The 22,883-nt window shown below is 37.5% G+C and overlaps 2 protein-coding genes across 2 annotated transcripts; one reads left to right on the forward strand and one right to left on the reverse strand.

Moving 5' to 3' along the window:
• The first annotated feature begins 1,509 nt into the window (after positions 1 to 1,509).
• bhlha15 (basic helix-loop-helix family, member a15) lies at positions 1,510 to 4,709 on the forward strand. Its single transcript, XM_079397880.1, has 2 exons — positions 1,510 to 1,615; positions 2,452 to 4,709. The coding sequence occupies exon 2, from the start codon at positions 2,482 to 2,484 to the stop codon at positions 3,034 to 3,036; it is 555 nt and encodes a 184-aa protein (XP_079254006.1). The 5' UTR covers positions 1,510 to 1,615; positions 2,452 to 2,481; the 3' UTR covers positions 3,037 to 4,709.
• Positions 3,528 to 22,361, reverse strand: tecpr1a (tectonin beta-propeller repeat containing 1a). The gene is made up of 25 exons (XM_079397727.1): positions 22,212 to 22,361; positions 20,995 to 21,230; positions 18,946 to 19,128; positions 18,744 to 18,866; positions 18,507 to 18,629; positions 18,153 to 18,327; positions 17,633 to 17,733; positions 16,957 to 17,058; positions 16,507 to 16,655; positions 13,547 to 14,097; positions 12,658 to 12,803; positions 12,217 to 12,372; positions 11,075 to 11,224; positions 10,829 to 10,986; positions 9,766 to 9,893; positions 9,582 to 9,684; positions 9,408 to 9,504; positions 9,196 to 9,275; positions 9,033 to 9,089; positions 7,610 to 7,784; positions 7,319 to 7,454; positions 7,052 to 7,144; positions 5,542 to 5,648; positions 5,322 to 5,441; positions 3,528 to 5,238 (listed from the first exon to the last, which is right to left on the reverse strand). Exons 2-25 carry the CDS (start codon positions 21,217 to 21,219, stop codon positions 5,092 to 5,094), a joined length of 3,585 nt encoding a protein of 1,194 aa, XP_079253853.1. The 5' UTR covers positions 21,220 to 21,230; positions 22,212 to 22,361; the 3' UTR covers positions 3,528 to 5,091.
• Between the last annotated feature and the right edge of the window lie 522 nt (positions 22,362 to 22,883).

Here is a 22,883-nt window from a genome sequence, read left to right on the forward strand (position 1 = left end):
TTTTAAGATTAAAAACTCTTTTAAGATAGAAAAAGAGACTTATCTTAACGCAGGCACACTTAGAACAGGTTTGCTGTACTCAGGTACAAAATAAACATGTCTGTGTTTGATCTGTCTGATACCACAGTTTATGAAAAGGGTGGTTCTTTGCACACATCTACACTTCAACAAATAAAGGATCCAGTAGAAGCCTGATCCTATTGGAGAGGTTCAAAAGGTTCCACAAAGGACTTTTTATTTTCTTAAGATTTTTGTTCTTTAGAAAACCATGACTCTGTTGCTTTAAAACAGTCATTTCATTTAAAAAAATTTTCTTTTATTTTTTAAATCTCACTTTTAAACCTCACAGCCCCATTAGTAAAACGTTATATATATATATATATATATATATATATATATATGTATATATATATAAACTTCAAGTCACTTCAAAATGTATATTAGACACATTTTCTTTCCTCAAATGGGAAATGAGATGAATCACAATCATTTATTTTAATCTCTCTGCCAAATACATACATGTAAATGCAAATGTAACAAGCTAAAAGCAGAATAAACTATTTTCTGTTTTCCCCTGGTTTAGCTTTAATGAAGAGTGCAGAAACCAATACAGTGATCTGAAGAGCCTAATATCAAAAAGTAAATGAAAACAAGTCAGAAAGAGCTTTATTACCAAGTAGGCCTGTGTTTACAAGGAATTTGACTTGATGACAGGAGCTTCTAGTGCAGAAGAAAGTATGGAAATAGTGCAACATACATGCAAACATACATAGGAATAACACAGTAGAGATGGAATATAACACTAATATAAGAACACTGAAAATTAAATAATGTACACGTGGAAGTGTAGAATTTTTTTTTGTAATTGTTTAAATGAATGTACAGATATGTTATTTACAAGGGCGAATAAATAATAAATAAATACAAAAATACAGTAATAGGCCTGATAATCTCCAAAGAACCATATAAGCTCAAGAATGCATCACCATAAAGTAAAGCTCTGAAAAGTGCTTAAATGATATGCATGCAAGGCCCATTTGAAATGCAAAGGTCTAAGCAAATATTTCACTTGATAAAGTACCATGGAAATAGTACAACTTAATCATCTGCATGAACCCACCACTACCACGTCTGTATTTTTCTTTCTATCTTGCAAAAAAATAAATAATGAATCTAAATAAACGTATGCATGCTTATCAGTGGAAAGTCCCCACTAATGTAATGCAACAGTGTGTGATTTGAATGGTCAACTCCGTCCACAGCTTTAAAACAAAAGCATTTAGAGTGCGCACTGCATTTATCACCTGCAGCAGCTGCTGTATCACTGACCCGCCATTATCATCATCATCTGAAAGCCTGAACAAAGTTTCAGATCGCTATTTCCGATGCTTGCGCCAGCTCATGGGTGACTCGAGACGAAACGGATCCCTCCTTTGATTGGCCACAAAAGCGCTACGTGGACATCTAGCAGCAACAGGTAGAGCGCGTGAACGTTATCATTTCATTCTGTCTGCGGCTGTCAGGAAGACTACAGAGCTTCGCGTCAACTCATCGCTCTCCTCAAACCTCTTATCGCGCTCACATCACCACGAGTTTGGTGGACATTTATTTCGAGGTAAGCAAAACTTTGTTTCCCGACAGCAGAGATGATTGCCAGCTTATAAAACAGAAGCGACAACGTGTAGAGACTATGTGCATTTTCGTTGTTCACTTGATTGTGTCAGCATCTGATTCATTATCAACAGTTTATTTCATTATCAATAGTGGATTTTATCAGTATTTTCTGGCAAAGTCAAAGTTTTACCATTTTGAATAGATAACAGTTAACGAGGGATGAATGAGATGCTGTTATAGTGAAATATTACACATTATATTGAAGAACGTCTTGTAATCTAACCAGTTAGTACAGGATGTTTAAACAAGCACTTGAGATGTATTTAATCCTCATATAACATTATTTTCAGTATCCACTGTATTAAAGCCATTTGTATAGATCTATGTGACCCTGGACCACAAAAATAACCAGTCATTAGTGTCAATTTGTCGAAATTGAGATTTATATCCAGATATATATTCAGTCTATCTGAAAGCTGTCTATCTGTTTTATTAGGATAGGACAATATTTGGCTGAGATGCAACTATTTGAAAATCTGGAAAATATATATATATATATATATATATATATAGAGAGAGAAAATCACCTTTAAAGCTGCCCAAATAAAGTCCTTAGCAATGCATATTACTAATCAAAAATTTAGTTTTGATATATTTATGGTAGAAAATGTACTAAATATCTTCATGGAACATCGACAATTTTGACCCATACAATGTATTGTTAGCTATTGCTACAAATACACCCGTGCTACTTATGACTTTTATGGTCCAGGGTCACATATAACGTTATTTTGCATGTTAACTTGCTCCAATCAAATGTGAATGATAATATCCTAGGGCCTACACCAGGGTGTGGGTGAATCAAGTATGAAGTCTAAAGGAAAGGGGTCAAAGCGGGGCAGACAGTCTTGGTCAGAGCAGGACGACCCAGACTTTACACTGGAAACAGAGCCAGGTTCCAGTGAGCAGGAAGGTTCAGAGGCGTCCGTGAGGCTAGGAGGCACATGGAGAACACTGAGGGGCAAGAGGCATGGCGGTTCCCGCGTGGGCACACGTCGCAAGCGGAAGCACGGCAACACTAAGGAACGCAACGTCCGCAGGCTGGAGAGTAACGAGAGAGAGAGGCAGAGGATGCACAAACTTAACAACGCCTTTCAGGCCCTACGGGAGGCCATTCCTCACGTCAAAACAGACAAGAAACTTTCCAAGATCGAGACTCTCACGCTGGCAAAGAACTACATCAAGGCCTTAACCACAATCATCCTGGGCATGTCGAATGCCTGCCTGCCTCACGCTGAAAGCGACATGGAGAATCATGCCTCCCGGCTCCTGCAGTGCTATCAGCAGCATCTACAGGATGAGGGAGAGGAGGATTTGTCCAACTTTCTGAGCCACATTCACAGCTTCAACCAGGACAGCTAACACATGCTGCCACAGACTCAGAGAGCGCTGTGTAAATACATGCATGATGATGAAAACCAGCTCTGAAGACTAACAAAAGGATCCATCTGAATAACCCTGGGTTTACAAGCTAAAGCTGGTCCATAAACAGGCTCATTTATGTTTAGAATATGCACAGAATATGTTGCCCACAAACAATGTGGTAGTTATTTGCCGTCATTGCTAAGTTACTAGCCAATAACTCTTTGGATTGTGAAGGGACACAATTTGCTGGTCATTAATGTAGTTCACCCAAAAACGTCACAAAAGAAGATGCTTTGCTCATATAGTTAAATTCAGTGGGGTCCAAAATAACAATGGACCCCTGATTTTCATTGCATGGACAAAATAAAATCATCTTCGTTTGTGTTCCATGAAATACAGTCATACAGGAGTAAACAATAAAATAAATATTTTTTGGTGAACTATCCCTTTAACAGGGTAAGTATTTCATATTAAAAATGCAAAGTTTTGGAGCAGATTTCATATTTATTGAGAGGACACATACCATGCACATATGACACTGAGAGGAGTTTACTGTACACAAATAATGACTCTTTACTCTGTTATTTGTCTACATTTAATAATTTCAAACTATATTATCCTTTTCTTTTTCTAGTGGTTTCTCTCATGCCTGCATAAAGTTCTATGTACAGAAGCAACCATAAATATGCCCTATAGGATGTCACACAATTGATGCAGTTTCACATTAGGACCGTAAATTACCCATAAATATTCCAAATGTATACATCCACATGTACAATAGCAGAAGAGGAATACAACTAACTATTCATCCTAATAAAACTATTTGGAAAGATTTGTTATAAACACTGTTACTTTTTTAAATTTGTGCTGCCTTTAAATGGAATTAAACCACATATATCTATATATAAATAAAATATGCTGACATCCTGAGAAGTGTTTCACCACATTGTCTTCACATTTTCAAGTGCAAAAGTAAATATTGCACTCTTTCATCAATGACAACAGCTAAATAAGTGTCTGAACATATACTACCATTCAAAACTGAAAGGGCAGTAAGATTTTTTTTTGTAGTATCTTATGCTCACCACTGCTTTTATTTGATCAAAAATAAAAACTATAATATATTGTGAAAATTCTGTCATACTCATTCAGAACTCATTCAAATATGCTTATTTGTTGCTCGAGTAACTTTTTCTTATTATCAATGTTGAAAACAGATAAGATAAATATTTTTTGTTTTGGAGGATTCTAAAAAGAAAGTTTAAAAGTACAGCATTTATTTTTGAAATAGAAATGCTTCACAATATAAAATCCTTTACTGTCATTTTAGCCAATTTTATAAATCCTTGCTGAATGAAAGTATTAATTTCTTTTAAAAAAGCTTACTGACCCCGGATTTTGGAACTGTAGTGTATTTGTACAGTACCACTGTGCTGTCTCAGCTTTGAATAAGAACATAACCAATAACCCAATACAAGCAGATGATGAAAGTATTACACTCTTTTATGCTTAAACCAATGTTTAGCGGCACTGCAGCAGAGCTGTAAAATTCCCAGAAGCAGGTGTTTGTTTAAAAATGTTGTTCGTGTGTGATGTTCAATATAAAATGCTTGTAGTGTACCTACAGTAGCTTACACTGTGACCTTTTGTATTTAATGCCCCTGAATTCTAATAAAAAAAAAAGCAAATGGGCAATCTTGATTTTTACCACAGACGAATAAATAAACATTAAAATTAAGATCATCTAAACAAAAGTACTATGTAAAAAACAATGACGAATGGTGGGAGTGTTAAAAAGGAGGGCATTACTGAAAGTGGCCTCAATATCCATGAGAGCCCTCAAAAGGAGAAGACAAACTAACTAGAAAATTAGAATTGAAATGAGGTACAAACAAAACCACAGAGTCGTCTGCATGTGCAGGAGCTTGGGTCACACAGTATGTTAAGTGGGATTGAGTAATTCTGCTCTAAACAAGAGAAGCGCTACAGAAGGGAAGAAAACAGTTCATGGCTACAGTAGAGACGGTTAGCATAAAGAGCTCAGCTGTTTGACTAACAGCCCACTGGGTTTCCGTTCATCTCTGGCTGGTTACTGGTTAGCAGAGGACGTGTTGCCGTCTGGTTGTCAGTCAGGGATGGCATCAGGATGCGAGGTGCCTCCATGGCATTTCCTCTGACTGTTATATCATCCCATCCGCCCTGAAAGAAAAAGATGATTTCTTATTTTCTATCCATTCTGCACAGTACTATTAGTAACTAGTGAGCATAAAGACAGTGCTCACCCCAATGCCATAGTCCCACGATTGTCCTTTGGGTTCCATTGGCAGCACCCCCAGTCGATGACACACAGTGCCACAGCTCAAACTGTGGCTGCCCTGCACCTTATCTGCAATGATCCATACCTTAGGAAAAAAACACAAAAAACAAATCTGGCATTAAGCAGAGCGGCAAACCTGCAGTAGTTAGACTGCAATAAGTAGGTTACAAGGAAATGGTCTAGACCTGGTCCAGAGGTCCCACAGACACCTTGCGCACATTATTGGAGATGTGCTCCCATGATGAGCCCTGAGGGTAACTGGGGGTCACACCATGTCTGTACCACAGGTTACCTGCTCATACAAAACCATTCATAGAATCATTGCTATAACAAATGGTCAATTTATATGACATAAATATATTTATTTATTATTTTAAAAACTTTATATATTTTACTATATTTTAAAATTTAGTTTATGGCATTAATGGCAAAATGGAATTTTAACAGTTTTCAAGTGTCAAGTTTCAGACATCATTCTAATATGCTTATTTAGTGCTTAATATGCTTAATTTTTTTATTTGAGTTGTGAAAACAGTTGCATTGTGAACTGTGATATTTTTTTCAGATTTATTTGATAAAAAGAAAGTTAAACAGAACAGCATAAAATTTTTTTTTATATATATATATATATATATATATATATATATATATATATATATATATATATATATATATATACACACACACATATATATATTGTGACGAGTCGGCTGCCTCCCCCCTTTCTATCATCACCACCCCGTCCCGTATTCGCCGCCCTTCACCAGGCTCCCGACGGGAGTGGGTGTATGAGAGAGGAGGGGCGCTGAAACAGCCAGGGCTGGCGGCGTGTGATGAGGCGCACCTGATGTGAATAGAGCCTCATCACCGCCGCCGTTAAATGCCGAGCGCGCCTCTCCTCGGGAGACCGGTCTCTTCCCCGTGCATGCACGCTGGTGTCCTCGTGGGTCCAGGAAGGGAGCATCGAGGAGGACTGCCGCACTCGTTAGGCGGCTGACGGGCCAGGATGCCGGGCCGCCGAATCCCCCAGAAGCGCCGGGAACCCAGGAGATGGACGAAGCCGCGCAAGAGACGCCGCCGCCACTCGCTCCCGGCCCCGAGAGGGGAGCGCGTGCGGCCACCAGACTCCGCCCCTTCCCTGGACCCTTCCCTGACGAACACTACCCTCCTTCACTAGCCCCGCGGCACAACGAGGACACCAGATTCCCCGTTTATTTGGACACTTTTCCCCCTTTGGACACTTGTACATTTTATTGTTTAATAAAAACCTCTCCGAGGCTTGACGCCACACCCACTGTGTCTGTCGTTGGCTCCTCCCGCCACAATACATATGTGTGTGTATAACATTATAATTATATAAGTGCCCTTGCTGAATAAATGTATTAATTTCTTTTAAAAAAAATCTTAGTGACCCCAAATTTAGAGATGCAGTTATAATACATTTAGTATAGCATTCATGATCTTGCATCTTGCTGTAAAATACAGTTAGACTTATGTGTGATCAATTATTGATGTTAAGTAATTTCAGTCATTAAGTAAACTGCTTTTAGGAGCAATACTGCATTATTATACAAACAGATCAGATTACACATTTTTCCATTGAATAGTAACATCTGTATTTCCCCACTTTTGAAAAGTACCAGTGGCCACTGATGTATTAACACCTTTTTATCAGTGTGACATGTATAGGTGTACCATTTTCATCCACTGTGTATACAGACGTCCTGCCCACTGACACCTGTTTGAGCTTCTGTCCGGTTGGAGAGGGGATGTGATACCAGCAATCTCCTGTGAACAGATCAAACCTTTCTAATGCTGCTGCAGAAATAAGAGGCATTGCTGCAATAGCAGAATGACAGGCATGACTTGCATTAAAATGTAACGCAAGAGACTAGTATGTATTGTTGTATAATCATGCGGTGATACACATACAGGCTTTGTGATAGAAGGTTATTCCCTCACCTGCTGGGTTCTGGGCAGACACAGAGCCCCTGTAGAATGCAGAGCCATCTTTAGCGATGGCCCAAACCTGGTGGACGGCACCTATGGAAATCGACTTGAAAGGCTGGTCAGTTCCAACATGTAACCATGATGACCCCTGTGAGCAAGCCATGTCATCAGTCAGGGTTACATTATTCTGGGAAGACTCTCACAGTGATAGCGCTGGAGTTTGTGAAGTATCTGTACACTATTTGCATGGGAACTACTGAATGGTAAACAAATTAGCCATAAAATAAGGAACTTGGCTCTTACTCCAGGGGTAAGTGAAGTGACACCCAGACGGCACAAGACATCTCCTTTGTTGCTGATGGCCCATAATGGCACCTGTTCCACTGTGCTCTTCGGTTCACAAGGCAGGATTGTGACGTCACTCAAAGGTATGGGTGGGACTTCCTGCCAGGGGCCAGTTGTTGTGAGTTTACACTTTCTAATGTGGAAGAATATTGGTGGTGGGTGTCAAATTTAACAATTACAAAAATGGTTTCATTATGATTACCAAAAAGTATTTTAGTAATTTTAAGTAATTGAAAGCTGAACAATATTTCTATATAGGCTACTAAACAAAAATACTAAAACAACACTATGTTTGGTTACATCTTTTTAATATTTTTACTGTCCTTTTCTTTTTTACTATTTACTACTAACTAGGGCTGTCAAATCGATTAATTGCGAATAGTCACAACCAACAAGTTTGTTTACATAATATGTGTGACCCTGGACAACAAAACCAGTCTTAAGTCGCTGGGGTATATTTGTAGCAATAGCCAAAAATACATTGTATAGGTCAAAATGAAAATTTTTTCTTTTATGCCAAAAATCATTAGGATATTAAGTAAAGATCATGTTCTGTGAAGATATTCTGTAAATTTCTTACCGTAAATATATCAACTTCATTTTTGATTAGGAATATGCATTGCTAATAACTTCTTTTGGACAGCTTTAAAGGTGATTTTCTCAATATTTAGATTTTTTTTGCACCCTCAGATTCCAGATTTTCAAATAGTTGTATCTCAGCCAAATAATGTCTAATCCTAACAAACCATACATCAATGGGAAGCTTAATAATGAGAAAATGGCCTTTAAAGCTGTCCAAAGGAAGTTCTTAGCGATGCATATTACTAATCAAAAATTTACTTCTGATATATTTGCAGTAGGAGATTTTACAAAATATCTTCATGGAACATGATCTTTACTTAATATCCTAATGATTTTTGGCATAAAAGAAAAATTTATAATTCTGACCCATACAATGTATTTTTGGCTATTGCTACAAATATACCCCAGCGACTTAAGACTGGTTTTGTGCTCCAGGGTCACATATATTGTACATGTGAATATTTCTTAAATACATACATGTATGTATGTGTATACATATAAATATATACAGTACACACACATACTGTATATGTTATGCAAACAAACATTTATTTTGGAGGCGATTAATTTAACAGCCCTAACCATTTACTAAATTAATACCTCCAAATGTGAATTTCAGTACAGTGGTACTGCACAGGCAAAATGCAAATGATCAAAAACCTCTGCCAAATTGTTATAAAAATAATTCAGTTACAGTACTTTTTAATTTATTTATTTTAACACCTTACAATTAGTTTCAATTTGTTAACATTAGTTACATTAGTTAATGAAAAATTTTCCTAAAGTAAGTGCTAGATACCTGGCCCACCGTCTGCGGCGGACAAAGTCCTTCAATGTTTTATTTCCATGGTATGACCTAGAATGGTGAATACATTCAGAAAAATCAAAAGAGTTAGGTCACTCTCACACTTGAAGATTGCACTTTTTATTTTATAGGATATACTAATACCAATTTAACATACGCAGGAAAGTCAGCTGCATACTGCCAGCCCTCTCTGTCTGTGCCACCTGTCTGTGCATAGTCAATAGTCCAGTCTGACACCTGCAAAATATTAGGGAGCATTCACACATACAGATCAGATCACACATACAGATCTGCAACCATATGTCATTCACAGTCAATTGCAGTGACATGTTCTTTATGTATTTGGAGCAAATGCATAACAGCACAAACCCAAGTCCAGTTGGGGGAGGGTGGTTTTGTGTTGTTTTTAGTGCACTCCTTAAGACCTGAAGCATCGCTCCACATGTAACGGTCAGTAGGGAGACCCCTGGAGGAGAAACATTGAGGCACAGCAGTGAGCATACAGAACACTTCTGGATTACAAACATCATGCTCAGTATTAACCTGTTAGTGTAACCAGAGACAGGATTCCAGCGCTGGTTCTCATAGATATAAACACTCTTCACGTCAGTCTGTGTGTAGATGTTATCTGTGCTGCTTGCCAAACCTGTGTGTGTGAGATAAATACATTATTTGACTAAAATGCATGAAAAACACTGATTGGTTTAGAAAGAGGTGATGCATTTACCCTGGAAAAAGCCTCCTCCATAGCCTCCTGTGTGGACCCAGGCAGTGTGGTCATAGCCAATCCCCCACACCACACCAAGACTGTTGGACTCAATAATACGCAAATGCCCTCCGACTTGACGCCAGAACCTGCCATGATGACAATGATTGTCATTTTTTTTTTCAGAGAAGTCATATTTCCATAATTACTATTCATGAATTGCTATAAGGCATAACAGCAAGACAACAGACAAATATAACATTTATGAATATACGTTTGTTTAAAAGTTTGGGGTAAGTTTTTTTTTTTCCATGAAGAAATCAATACTCTTATTCCATAAGGATGCAAATTAAGGATGTCAGAAAAACAAAGACATTGTTACGAAGGATTTCTTTTCCATAAAAATGCTTTCTATTAATCAAAGAATCCTGAAAAAGAATTGTAGTTTCCCAAAATATTAAAACAGCCGTTTTCAAAACCTGTAGAAGATTGCTGCAGAACATTGCTTTAACATCACAGGATATATACTGTATATATAAGTGATATAAGTGACTTCTTCCAAAAACATTAAAAAAGTCTCACTGACTGGCTCCAAACCTTTAAAAGCTAGTTCTTTAATGAGGGGCTCTTTTGACCTCTTCAGACTATGTTTCATTTAAGTTAAACATTTATCACATGGTTTTTGGCCTTTGTCAACTTTCAAGTGAATTTTGGTTTAATGTGTGATGGTGTGAATTATTTGATGTTATTTGTGACTGTAATGACACATGCTGTTTTTTTCAAGTTTTTGGAAAAACTCAATGGTTCTGGTGGGAAAATGTTCTTAGTGCATTTTTTGCTTGAATTTCACACTCAATAAATTTACTATAAAGGTTAGTTAAAAATCTAAATGTCTGGATGGGGGACAGGCTTAAAAATTAAACATTTTTAGGCTCTTAAAAATAAAGTTTAAAGAATGTACTATAATACATCCTTTAAGTAGGAAGCTTGTCGGAAAAAAAACACTTAAGGCACAGATTAAGGAAGAATCCCCTATTTACATCCAACTTGTTCCCATAAAATCAATCAATCATCTGATTCTTACATCTGATCACACGGTGTAGGGTAGGGAGATGCCTCTAGCTCTTTTGTGGGTTCGCTCACAAAGATGTCACCTTTACAGGTGACCGACCAGATGGCTTGTTTGGAGGGAGGGCCCTGAATACCTCTAGAGTCACAGCAGGACACACTGAGCAGAGCAAGCTGAAACGATAAACAAACTGTCAGTCAAACATCAAGGTGCAGTGCAAGTTGTTGAGTCAGTTTCCCATGATTAATGTTTCCTCCTCACCCAGTCGTGCATCTCCAGCTCTGTGGCCGCAGCCAGGCGGATGGGCCACCTTTGTTTGGTTCGCTCTACTGTATAGATGGCAAATGTGTGTCTGGAGTCATTCAGTACTGGCACCAGGATTGTCACTTCGTTAATGAACATGTGGAGATACTGGACAGAGAAAAGAGCAGAAAAACAGGGGTTGAATTTAGACCACATGAAACTTTATAAGCACAGATTTCTTTCCTTATCTGTTTTCTGTTTTATTATGCTGTTTTTCCAATATGCTAATTTGGTACTCATGAAATATTTTCTTCTTCTTATTATTATTTTGAAAAATGGCTGTGCTTAATACTTTTGAGGAAACCGAAACTCATTATGTAAAGATTAATTGATGAGAAGAAAGTTCATAAGTATAGTATTTATTTGAAATGTAAATCTTTAGTAAAATTACTAGTGCGGTCAAACGATTAATCGCATTCAAAATAAAAGTTTTTGTTTACATTATATGTGTGTGTACTGTGTATATTTATTATGTATATATAAATACACACGCATGTATATATTTAAGAAAAATTTTATATTTGTATATTAAACATTTATATACAATATAAATTATATAATATATATAATTATAAATATACACATGTAAATATATTCTAAATATATACTGTATGTATGTGTATTTATATATACATAATAAATATACACAGTACACATATACCGTATATTACATAAAAAATTTTATTTTATTTTGGGTGCAATTAATCGCGATTAACCATTTGACAGCACTAAAAATTACACATCTTTACTGTCACTTTTGATCAATTTAATGCCTCCTTGCTGAATAAAAGTATTAAATTCTTAAAATAAAATCTTACTGACTCCAAACTTTTGATCAGTGGTGTATTTCCAACAGAAAGTTATCAAGGTCTTGTACGTTTTTCCTTTTTTTTTTTTTTTTTTAAATAGCCAAAAAGCTTTAGATTAGTTTTTAGCTACAGTACAAATAATGTGGCATAAATCTTTAGAAAAGACGAATGTGAAAAAAAGTTATCAACTTTTAGCAGTAAACTAACCTTACTAGATGGCATCAAAGCTAATAAACATGGATTAAAAGCCACAAAACTACAATTCTGATTCCATAAGGGATGTGAGATTACCTTCTTTTCATCATTAAATGTGTAGTAGATAAACAGAATCCCATCCTTGTTACCCTCCGCTCCTGAAAACTGCTCCAGTGCAAACTGAACATCCATCCATTTATGAGGTTTCCAGTCTCGCCACCACTGCATGGTGCCCTTCTTCACCCACACAGACTGAGAAAAGGACAGGATTCAGGGTGAATCATTTATCAAAGCATTTTTTAAGGTTTAAGACAAAAGATTCATTTTCTAGGGGTAACTCCTCGGTTCTACCAAGCTGAAGGCCACTGTCATTGTAACTGTTGCTCTTTTGATCTAACTGTTGGAGCACTTGTATGGACACTTACTGTTGGTATATCAATGACAGTCTGGATATAATTTAAAAAAGATAAATGACAAAACTGGTTAGTATAACCAAAAACATCAGATGAGATAAACAGTTATGTGTGTGAGCACTACCTGTTCAATGGCCTGCTCGTAATGCATGAAATTCTCCATTTCTCTCTTGGAGCGCTCGCTGAGCTGCTCAAATATCTGTTTACGCCATGCTGCCGTTTGAGCAGGTGTAATGGAGAGAGACATGGCCTGCATGGAGGAGTTCAGGGCTGAGGAGACAATCACATTTGATAAGGTCAAGGACAAAGTGAATCATCAAATTCAATTACACAGATGGCAATAAGGCTGCACGATATTGGAAATATACCATATATGAATAATACATTTCCAGCAAAATTGCAAAAAAAAAAAAAAGGCTAAAAATTAATTTTTACTCTGAAGATTTTTTTTTGTGTAAAATCCTTTTAGGGCTGAATGATTTAGGGAAAATGTGAAAATATGGCTTTTTATACTTCTCTTTCTGCAACGATTTCAGAAACATCTTTCCACTTGAGGCCATATATTGAGGCACATTCAATATTACTATAAAATATATAATTATTTTTACTGTGATTATTATTAAATAAAAATATTAAACAAAAAAATATATATATTGTAACAATATTGTACAATAAATACAGAAAACTTACTGCAAAATTACAATTCTTATTTTCAAATGGCAAACCATTGAGCTTTTATTTTGATAGTTTGCCAGCAAATAAAAATATGAGCTGCAGCTGTGCACTGTGTGTTCATTTACACGCATGTAGCCCATGATTTCAACGTCTCAGAATGGCTTGATTCAAACGAAACAAGCTGTTTTTAGAAACTGAAACACTGTAAATGCAGCACTTCACTTGAAACCGGCAAAGCTTATATTAAATGAATTAAATCTTGACAATTGCACTACGCCAAATCGCAATATCGATTTTATTTCAAAACGTCATGCAGCCCAACATGATACCCGGCTGACCTGTGGATGTAGATGAGTTGAACCAGTTGAGCTGTGTGTGACACTCAACCAAACATCCCCCACCGCTAACCCAGGCCCATTTTGGATGTTCATCTGGCCCGTAAGGCTCCTCTAGGGCCAAGTTATATGTGGCTACAGAAGACAGGCTGCTGGTTTCAGCCGCGTCTCCTCCAGGTCCAGATGTGAGGTGCGTTTGGGCTTCCTCTAGGTCCACATTGCTCCATTGAGGATCCACCCCACCTGATTGGCTAGGAGACAAAACCTGGGCTGGGGAAGCCCTGTCCTCCACCTCTTTTTCTGGGTGATCCTCCTCAGGAATTGATGGGCCAGCTGAGGGGACGTCACGGCGACTGATTTGGCCTTCACGGTCAGACACAAGCTCTGAGATGAAGCTGTCACTGGTCACTTTGGGGATGCGTGGCTTAGGGGCGTCTCCTATCTCAGGTGTTGGGACAACTTCACCCCCAGCTCTCTCAGTCTCAGGGTCTGCATCACTCAACACTGATGCCTGGGACTGCAGACGCACCTCACCACCAAAGAAACAACCAGCACTGTGAGGTGTAGAGACACAAAGCACCAGAAGTTTGGAATCACTACGACATTTATATTTTTGAAAGAAAACATTATTCATGTTTCAAATAACTGTTATAAACTTTTAACCTGTGATGGTAAAGTGCTTCCAGTATCCATCAATCCAGTCTACTAAGAGAACACCTAATGAAATGATCCATTTATCTATTATCTATTTGTTTATCTAATTATCTCATTTGAATTCATTGAATTGTGCAAAAATGTTCAACTATTATTGCAAATTAAATAACTATTTAAAACACTACCATTATTTGTCACATATGACAACACATTGCAAACTATTTTTTAAAGAATACCTAGCATTTCATGAAAAAATATAAATATTAATCCTATCAGATAAGACAACACATTTTTAAAATTCTTGTGCCACATTGTCTTTTTCAGTTTCTGAATTATTGACTACACTTGCAATGCTGAAGTCTACTTTTGGTTTTAAAGAAACTCCTTTCTCTAGAAATTGATCATGCTGTGACAAAGCAACTTGATCCCATTCATTTGACTTCTGCCGTTCATTTAGTGACTTCTGGACAGATGAGCAACAGTGGCTGTTGGTAACAGGATGTAGGCATGTCCAGCAAAATGAAAATGTTGAGAATTTTTTGCTGTACTCACTAATATCAGAATATTATTTTTAATTCTTTTAAAATCTTAGTTTTAGTGGCAATATACAGTGCCCTCCAAAAGTATTGGAACAGTAAGGCCAATTCCTTTATTTTTGCTGTAGACTGTAAACATTTGGGTTTGACATCAAAGATGAATATGAGATGATAGATTAACATTTCATCTTTTATTTACAGGTATTTTCATCTGGATCTGATACACAACTCAGAAGATAGCACCTTTTGTTTGAACCCACCCATTTTTCATGTTACCAAAAGTATTGGAACATGTGACTGACAGGTGTGTTTTGTTGCCCTGGTGTGTCCTATTAATAGGTTATTCAAACAATAAATAGCACTGAAACTGCGCTCAGTTTCAGATCCGTGCAGACTGCATTTATAGTTAGTTAGACGTGTAACCAACATGAAAACCAGAGAGGTGTCTATGGGTGAAAAATGAGCAATTGTGATGCTGAGAGAAGATGAAAAATCAATCAAACCATTGCACAAACACTGGCAATAGCAAGTACAACCATTTGGAATCTCCTGAGGAAGAAAGAAACCACTGGTGTACTAAGTAACACACATCAAACGGGTAGATCAAGGAAAACATCTGCAGTTGAAGACCCTAAAACAACTGTTAGTGACATCAGCAACAACCTCCAGAGGGCAGGAGTGAAGGTATCACAATCTACTGTTCGCAGAAGACTTCATGAACTAAAGTACAGAGGCTACACCAGAAGATGCAAACCACTCATTAGCAAGAAGAATAGGAGACAAGCCTCAAAAATTCTGGGACAAGGTTTTATGGACTGATTTTATGGACCAAAGTGATAGAAAGGCTAAAGTTTGGAGAAAGAAAGGATCTGCTCATGATCCTAAACATACAAGCTCATCTGAAACACAGTGTACACAGGTGTACATTATAGTACACATTACACAAGTAATGTAATGGCTTGGGCTTTCATTGCTTCTTCTGGGACAGGCTCATTAATCTTCATTAATGATGTAACACATGATGGCAGCAGCAAAATTAACTCAGAAGTCTACAGAAATATTTTGTCTGACAATTTACAGAAAAATGCAACCAAACTGATTGGGAGATCCTTCATCATGCAGCAAGTTAATGACCCAAAACATAGTGCCAAAACAACAAAGGAGTTCATCAGGGGCAAGAAGTGGAAGGTTTTAGACTGGCCAAGTCCATCTCCACACTTAAACCCTGTAGAATATGCATTTTACCTGCTAAAGAAGAGACTGAAGGGAGTAACCCCCCAAAACTGAAAGAGGCAGAAAGCCTGGAAAAGCATCACAAAAGAAGAATGCAAAAGTTTGGTGATGTCAATGGGTCACAGGCTTGATGCAGTTATTGAAAGCAAAGGATTTGCAACTAAATATGAAGTCTTTTTCACTTTAATCTGTTAATTCTATCTGTTCCAATACTTTTGGTAACATGAAAAATGGGTGAGTTCAAACAAAAGGTGCTATCTTCTGAGTTGTGTATCAGATCCAGATGAAAACACCTGTAAATAAAAGCTGAAATGTTAATCTCTCATCTCATATTCATCTTTTGATGTCAAACCCAAATGTTTTCAGTCTACAGCAAAAATAAAGGAACTGGCCTTACTGTTCCAATACTTTTGGAGGGCACTGTAAGTAATTTGCAATAAAACATCTGAAGAAATGTCCAGAAAAGTCTACCACAACAGAAACTAGGAATGTCGCAACTAGGACATGCATCGCAATGTGCACATTTTAAAGTCCACTAACCTCTGAAGGCTGCTTGCGCTGGCACTAGAGTGGGAACGTTCACTATCTCTGGGTACAGACACAACTTTCCAGGCCTTTCCACTCAGCTCGCTGGCAGTCACACCCTGGCGGAAATATACTGCCCGGTCTTCAAAACCAATAGCCCACACCTGAGCACAGAGACATCACATGACCTTCACAGATCTCAGTGTAATAACTGCTGAAATGATTTCAGAACCATTGTCGTTCGAAACATATATTCAGATGAATACATTTATATGGCATAATATCTGATATTTTAACACACCATTATTTGTACATTTGTGTGTAATGTTTCACACAGGAAAAAAATAGTTTATGTCACATTTTCATTTCTGCTTTTTATGTTGAAATATGTACCGCATGTAAAAAGTACATCAGAGACGGAAATGAATGAGATAAACCAAAGAGGAAACACTACTGATCTCTGACCTGATCATTGAGACCCACGTTGATCATGACCATCTCTCCAACCATACCTATCCAACCTGAGCCACAAGGATTATGAGAATTCACACCCCGTCTAAACCAGACCTAATAAAAATAAGGAGATGTGGAACAACAAGCTAAATAAGAACAGAAAAATTTACATATCTGTTCAAAAGTTTGGGGTTGGTAAGATTTTTTTATGTTTTTCAAGTATGTTCAAGTATGTTTATGTTCCTTATGCTCAACAAGGCTGGATTTATCTTATCAAAAATAAAAACAACAATATTATAAAATATTACATGAATGTTTAAAATAATTAATAACAATTTTCTATTTTAAGATATTTTAAAATATCATTTTAAAGCATCCAATACTTCAGTCTTCAGAGTCACATGATCCTTTAGAAATCATTCTAAATAAAAGTATTCATTTCTTTCAGTTTTTTTTTAATTGGCTCCAAACTTTTGAACTGTCCTGCCCCTTAAAAATATTTAAAATTAAAAATATTTAAAATTCTGCACTATTTGTAGTATAGGCAATATAGTATGAATGATAATATAATTTGTAATTAAAAAAATCATAATACATTGGAAAATAATAGAACCATTTTCATTAGTGGTCTCAGATTTTGGAACCCCACTGTATGTGCAAGTGTATATTAAATTAAAATATGCCTTACTTTATGATCTTTAGTGACAGCCCACACTACATTCACACCAACAGCTACGTGTACGGCACCCACACCAGGGCTTGGCGACTCCACCGTGACCCATGACGACCCTGTGATTATATCAATATTATCATATGTCTATCATCGATTACATTTCGATAGTCCACTTTAGACATTCTACTAACTATAAGTAACTTTGTAACTACATGTCAACTAATTCTCATTAATTTGCAACTACATGTCTACTAACTCTCAGAGTAGACTGTTAGGGTAGCTTTAGTAGAATAAGTTGACATATACTTGCAAAGTTTCTCATAGTCAGTATGTTGTATGTTGTGGACCCATCAAAATAAAGTGTTAGAAGTTATTAAGCAGATAATCAACTAATACTCTAATGACAGCTAGTTGACATGTAGTTGCAAAGTTACTTACTGTTAGTAGAATGTCTATAATGGACAATCGAAATAAAGTGTTACCCTATCATCTACCTAATTTTGTGTGTGTGTGTGTACTGCACCACTACACTCACCCTTCAGGCAGTCTCTGCCAATGCCCTCTCTGACCAGCAGCTGCCCCTCCCACAGGACAGCCCACACCAGGTCACCCGGGCCGCAGCTGATCTGCACAACCTCCCCTGGTACGGGCACCTCCTCCCAACTGGAGCCCTCAGGATTATGATGGTTGATGCCACACCGAAACCACACCTGCTCGAATGTAAAAAAAAAAAAAAAGAAGATCTTTATGTGGATAAATGGAAATTCATCTGAGTTCCAAGAATTCATACACTGTACAGCTTTGTAAGAACTGAAAAATTAAATCGATTATAAAAGCACGAGGTGTTGTTGGACACTGTATGCAAGCCTGGAACTAACTGAGTTCTGACCTTTCCCTGCAGAGAGACCGCCCACAGTGCCAAACACCCTCTGGGCTCCTCGGTGATCTCCCAACCACCACAAGTGATGTCATTAAACGGGTCAGGAAGAGACCCGGTCTGCTCTGAGGGGATCTGCTCTCACATATAAAATTCAAGGACACACAGATAAGTTTTTCCATCAACATTAAACAATTAAGATAAGATATACTGTATAATTGCTTTCAAGACATTTGTGCTGGTACACACCTTGACCCAAGTGTCCTGTGCCTTGTACCTTCTGTATCGTATCCATCTGCGACGACGCACGCAAGAGTTCCATTTTTTGTCTTTCGTGTAAGTGGCTGGAAAATCAATAGCATATGTCCATCCCTGAAAACACACAGAATATCAGATACGGCTTAACGCAAGTGAAAGCTCTTTCTGTGGTTTTAAAGACCTCAATACTGACCCCTTTCTCTGTGGGCTCTCCTCCAAAGTTTTCATCCACGTACCAGTCCGCCTCCCACTCCCAGTTCTCAGAGGGCACCTGGAAGTCATCCAGAGGCTGGTGCTTCAGCCCTGTGACATCACTCAACTGCCAGCGGTCACTGGGCAACAGCCGGTCCGAGAAGCCATCGACAGGGTTCCACCTCTGCCAGGGAACAGGAAACATAAATGAGTCTAATTTGATCATGAATGCTCTAGAGTTAATGAAAAATAATAGTTAAAAAAACAAAAAAAATACGTGCAAAGTTTTTAAGCATGTACTCTTTGTATTCATGCTGGTTTCATATGGTTTTGAAAAATCTTATAATGTTTTGTGAAGAGTAACTATTTAATGACTCTTAAAATGCAATGTGGTGAAACCAAACTTATTTTATACATCTTGAATAAATCCTAATATTTCAAAATAAACAAAATAACAATAATAAGGTAACTATTATGGATGCACCGGTTGACCGGTGTAGTGCCGAATTCTGACCCCCGCCAGATTATTACCCTCCTAGTATAGCTAGGTTTAGGGTTAGGTGTGGGGGAGGGGTTAGGATTAGGGGTGGGGTTAGGATTAGGCAATCAGGTAGCGATTTCAACGAGGGGGGTAATAATTTGGCAGGGAGTCGAAAATAGGCACAACACCGGCCATAAACAGACAATTTTTTGTCCTTTTTCGGCCGATTTTTCCAGAAGTGCGCCCGCGTGCACACTACATTGTAATCATTCGTGTAGAAGACATTCGGCACAAGCACAACAGACACTGGAAAGACAGCCGATGGAGACAAATAAGAGCCGCTTTCCTGCGCTCGCTGAAGTTGCGCGAGCGTATCTGTCCGCGCCCTGCACAAGCGTAGACAGCTATAACAGTTGTTCAGCGCAGCTTCTCACGTGTTGGATGAGAAACGAAACAGACTAACTTGTGACAAAGCGGAAATGTTTCTTTTTGTAAAGAAGAACTTGCATGCACTTTTGAAACACCAGAAGTAAACGTCAGTTCTGTACAGGATGATTATTTTTATTTTACCTTAAAATTACATTGACTTAATTTGATTTAAAAAGCACCTGCTGTAGCATCTTTGTTTTACTCGTTGCACTAAACATTATTTGATTGAACATTTTGGAATAATTTATTCATATAGCCTACTTTGGTTTTATTTAGTTTCACTGCTAAAGACCTTTTTTCTTTACACCAAATTTAAAAAAGAAAACAAATGCTGAATTCTTTTTAAGTAACATCTTTGTTGGACTGTTGAATGAGTGTTGATTGTGTTGTTTGGATGGTAACTATGCAGTTGTTTCCTTTAATTTCACATGGTTACAGTTAATGTTTTCATTTATGGCCAATTTTATGTAATTTCAACCTAATTTAAAAACAAGAGCTAAATGCTGATGTCAGGACCATCTATGTTTGTATTGAATGTACTTACTGCGCAGCTACTGGAGAATAGTATCTAGCACAACGTTTATGTGATTCTTTCCACAAAGGATGTATCTATTTAGTGGATCAAACACTGTACTTCTAATATGCTTCAAACATGCTCATAAATCTATAAATCCATCACCCGGTGGTCTGGTTTCATTTGTAGGCGGTCCGGAAACTGTGCCGACTCCCGAGACTTAAGTTTTATTTGGGATATCAAATACTTTTTAAATACTGATTGAGGTTTGTTTCAATATTTTCAAATTCAACTTATTCAACTTTCAAATTCAACACGTGCATTTTACTATTATGTCCTTACATTGTAAACATAAATGTGGGTGGGACTAACTGAAACTGATCATCATGGACCCTTTTCACAAGACTGTGAACATTGTTTTTGAACATTGTGAAAGCACTATAGTGGAGTTTTTCTTTTGCTATTTGAGCAAAGGGGAATGCAAAAAACATATTTGTGGTACTCTCCCATTCACTGCTCTCGAAGTTTACTTGGATATAATTTCCTGTATATATTTTTTCTGCTTGTTGGTCAAACCCTATAATGATTTGACAGATTTGTACTAATAACATGACTATAGAGCATACCTGGTTTTCATATGTCTCCTCTTGGTAGCGGATGGGCACGTCACTGGCATGGACATACATATAGATGTTGTGGTCACAGGCAATGCTCCAGCAGCACTGCTGTACAGCTGTAAGACGCTTGAACTCCAAGTGGGCATCGCGACAATGCTCCCACTGCTGTCCCGCTGTCGAAAGGCTATAAACCCTCCCATACACATCAACAGCCCACAGGAGGGAGCTCGGCATGATGCACCCTGCTACAAGAGACAAGACACAGATATCTGCAGATAAACAAACACCTCACCATCAGTTTATGGCTACAAAGAGTGTTCAGAAGCAAACAAGGACACAAAGTTAATTGCTCTCAAATAAAGCAAAATGTCCTGCCTACTCTTTTCTCTGTTTTGACAGCAGATCTGCAGTCAGCTGATTCTTGTTACTGTTCCTCATGCTGCCAAAACTGAAAGATACACTGATAAGCTGATATGCTGAAAGAGATATGCTTGACAACTGTTATTTTGTTGCCCTCTAAACTATAAATGAAACCTATGATGCCAGCAATACACAATAAACTCTATAAAGCTTGAACTAAATCACAGACCACCCAACTGTGGTGGTACCACGTTAAGCATAATACAGTATGAGATTGTAATTCCATGGAACCTGAATGATTATTATATTTAATTACTTTATCAACATAGCATTGCCAGGTACTTTACAAAAAGCCATCATATTAGTACTATAACTGAGCAAGAAAGTATCACTATGGCAGATCCTATGGTATAAACAAAAATATGGGATTAACATGGTGCTATCCATGTGAAAAAAGGCAATACCATGGTATTTTTGTACTTTTGTTTTTAGTGAAATTCAAAATGTTAAAAACGTTTCTAAAGCAACTGATTTAGTAAGGAACAGTCACATATATTTTGATACTGCGTGTTGTTGAACGCTTGTTTGTTGATGCAGTTAATGCCGGATAGCATGCTAGCTAGCAATGACAACACATTAGAAATAAACCTGTAGAGTACTTGACAATAGCATATTATCTGCAAAAAAGTGAAATACGATTAGGATACAGTCAGAAGAGAAACATTTTGAAATGAATGACTGCTGCTGCCTGTCTTCCGCAGTGACAGGTGCATGTACATTAAAACAGAAGGTAAATATCATGGCAGTTTATGCATCCTCAGTAGCTGACAGTACGTTATATAGCAGCTGCATCCAACGTTACATACCTTATCTCTGTCAGGGTGTAAGCACTTAGCTTATGTTGTCATTTTGAGATCATTCGGCTTTGTGAAATCTGCCTATGATTTGCACGGTGTTGAAACCTCAGAGATCCCAAACAGGAAATGGCAGGATTGTTGCATTAGCAGTATTTGCCCGGCAAGAGGCGCCAATAACTCGTTAAAAGACGCATTTTAATAAGTTAATACACATATATGATTAATTTTCTATTATTGCTATTAACATCTCTCTCTATCAATCTATAGACCCTCAAATAACACTAAATTATAAACGTTTATTAAAGAGAGGGGGAAAAAACATTCCAAAATCGAAGCCTTGGCAACATTCCTTTTTTTCAAAAACGTGGAGGTTTTTATGATATTTCCAGTGACTTCTGATTGGTCAGTTCCTGCAGTGATAAAATCGACGAAATAGTAACAGATGACGGAAACTTATTTGCACTGAGCACCACCCATAGGATGATTACTTTTGTTGCCTAGCACCATTCTGTTATGTCGTGTGCCTTATCTTCAAATGTGTCAGACTGTTATACTGTATAAATATAGTAACGGGATTCTTGTACATTATTGCTAATGTTTGGTGATAATAGAGAAAAATACAAATACATCAAATTGTCTACAATTTTCTGTAGTGCAGTTTCTGTGATAAAATCTGATTAG

Source organism: Barbus barbus, assembly GCF_936440315.1.
Source record: "Barbus barbus genome assembly, chromosome: 38".
Classification (NCBI taxonomy): Eukaryota; Metazoa; Chordata; class Actinopteri; order Cypriniformes; family Cyprinidae; genus Barbus; species Barbus barbus.

Excerpts from the sequence above, each read along its gene's own strand:
- bhlha15 (XM_079397880.1), top strand. The coding sequence starts at position 2,482 with ATGAAGTCTAAAGGAAAGGGGTCAAAGCGGGGCAGACAGTCTTGGTCA.
- tecpr1a (XM_079397727.1), bottom strand. The coding sequence starts at position 21,219 with ATGCCGAGCTCCCTCCTGTGGGCTGTTGATGTGTATGGGAGGGTTTAT. Across the intron at positions 10,987-11,074 it reads AGCTGGAGATGCACGACTGG|CTTGCTCTGCTCAGTGTGTC; the intron begins GTGAGGAGGAAA and ends TTATCGTTTCAG. Across the intron at positions 7,785-9,032 it reads CGCCGCAGACGGTGGGCCAG|AAAGTGTAAACTCACAACAA; the intron begins GTATCTAGCACT and ends CTTCCACATTAG.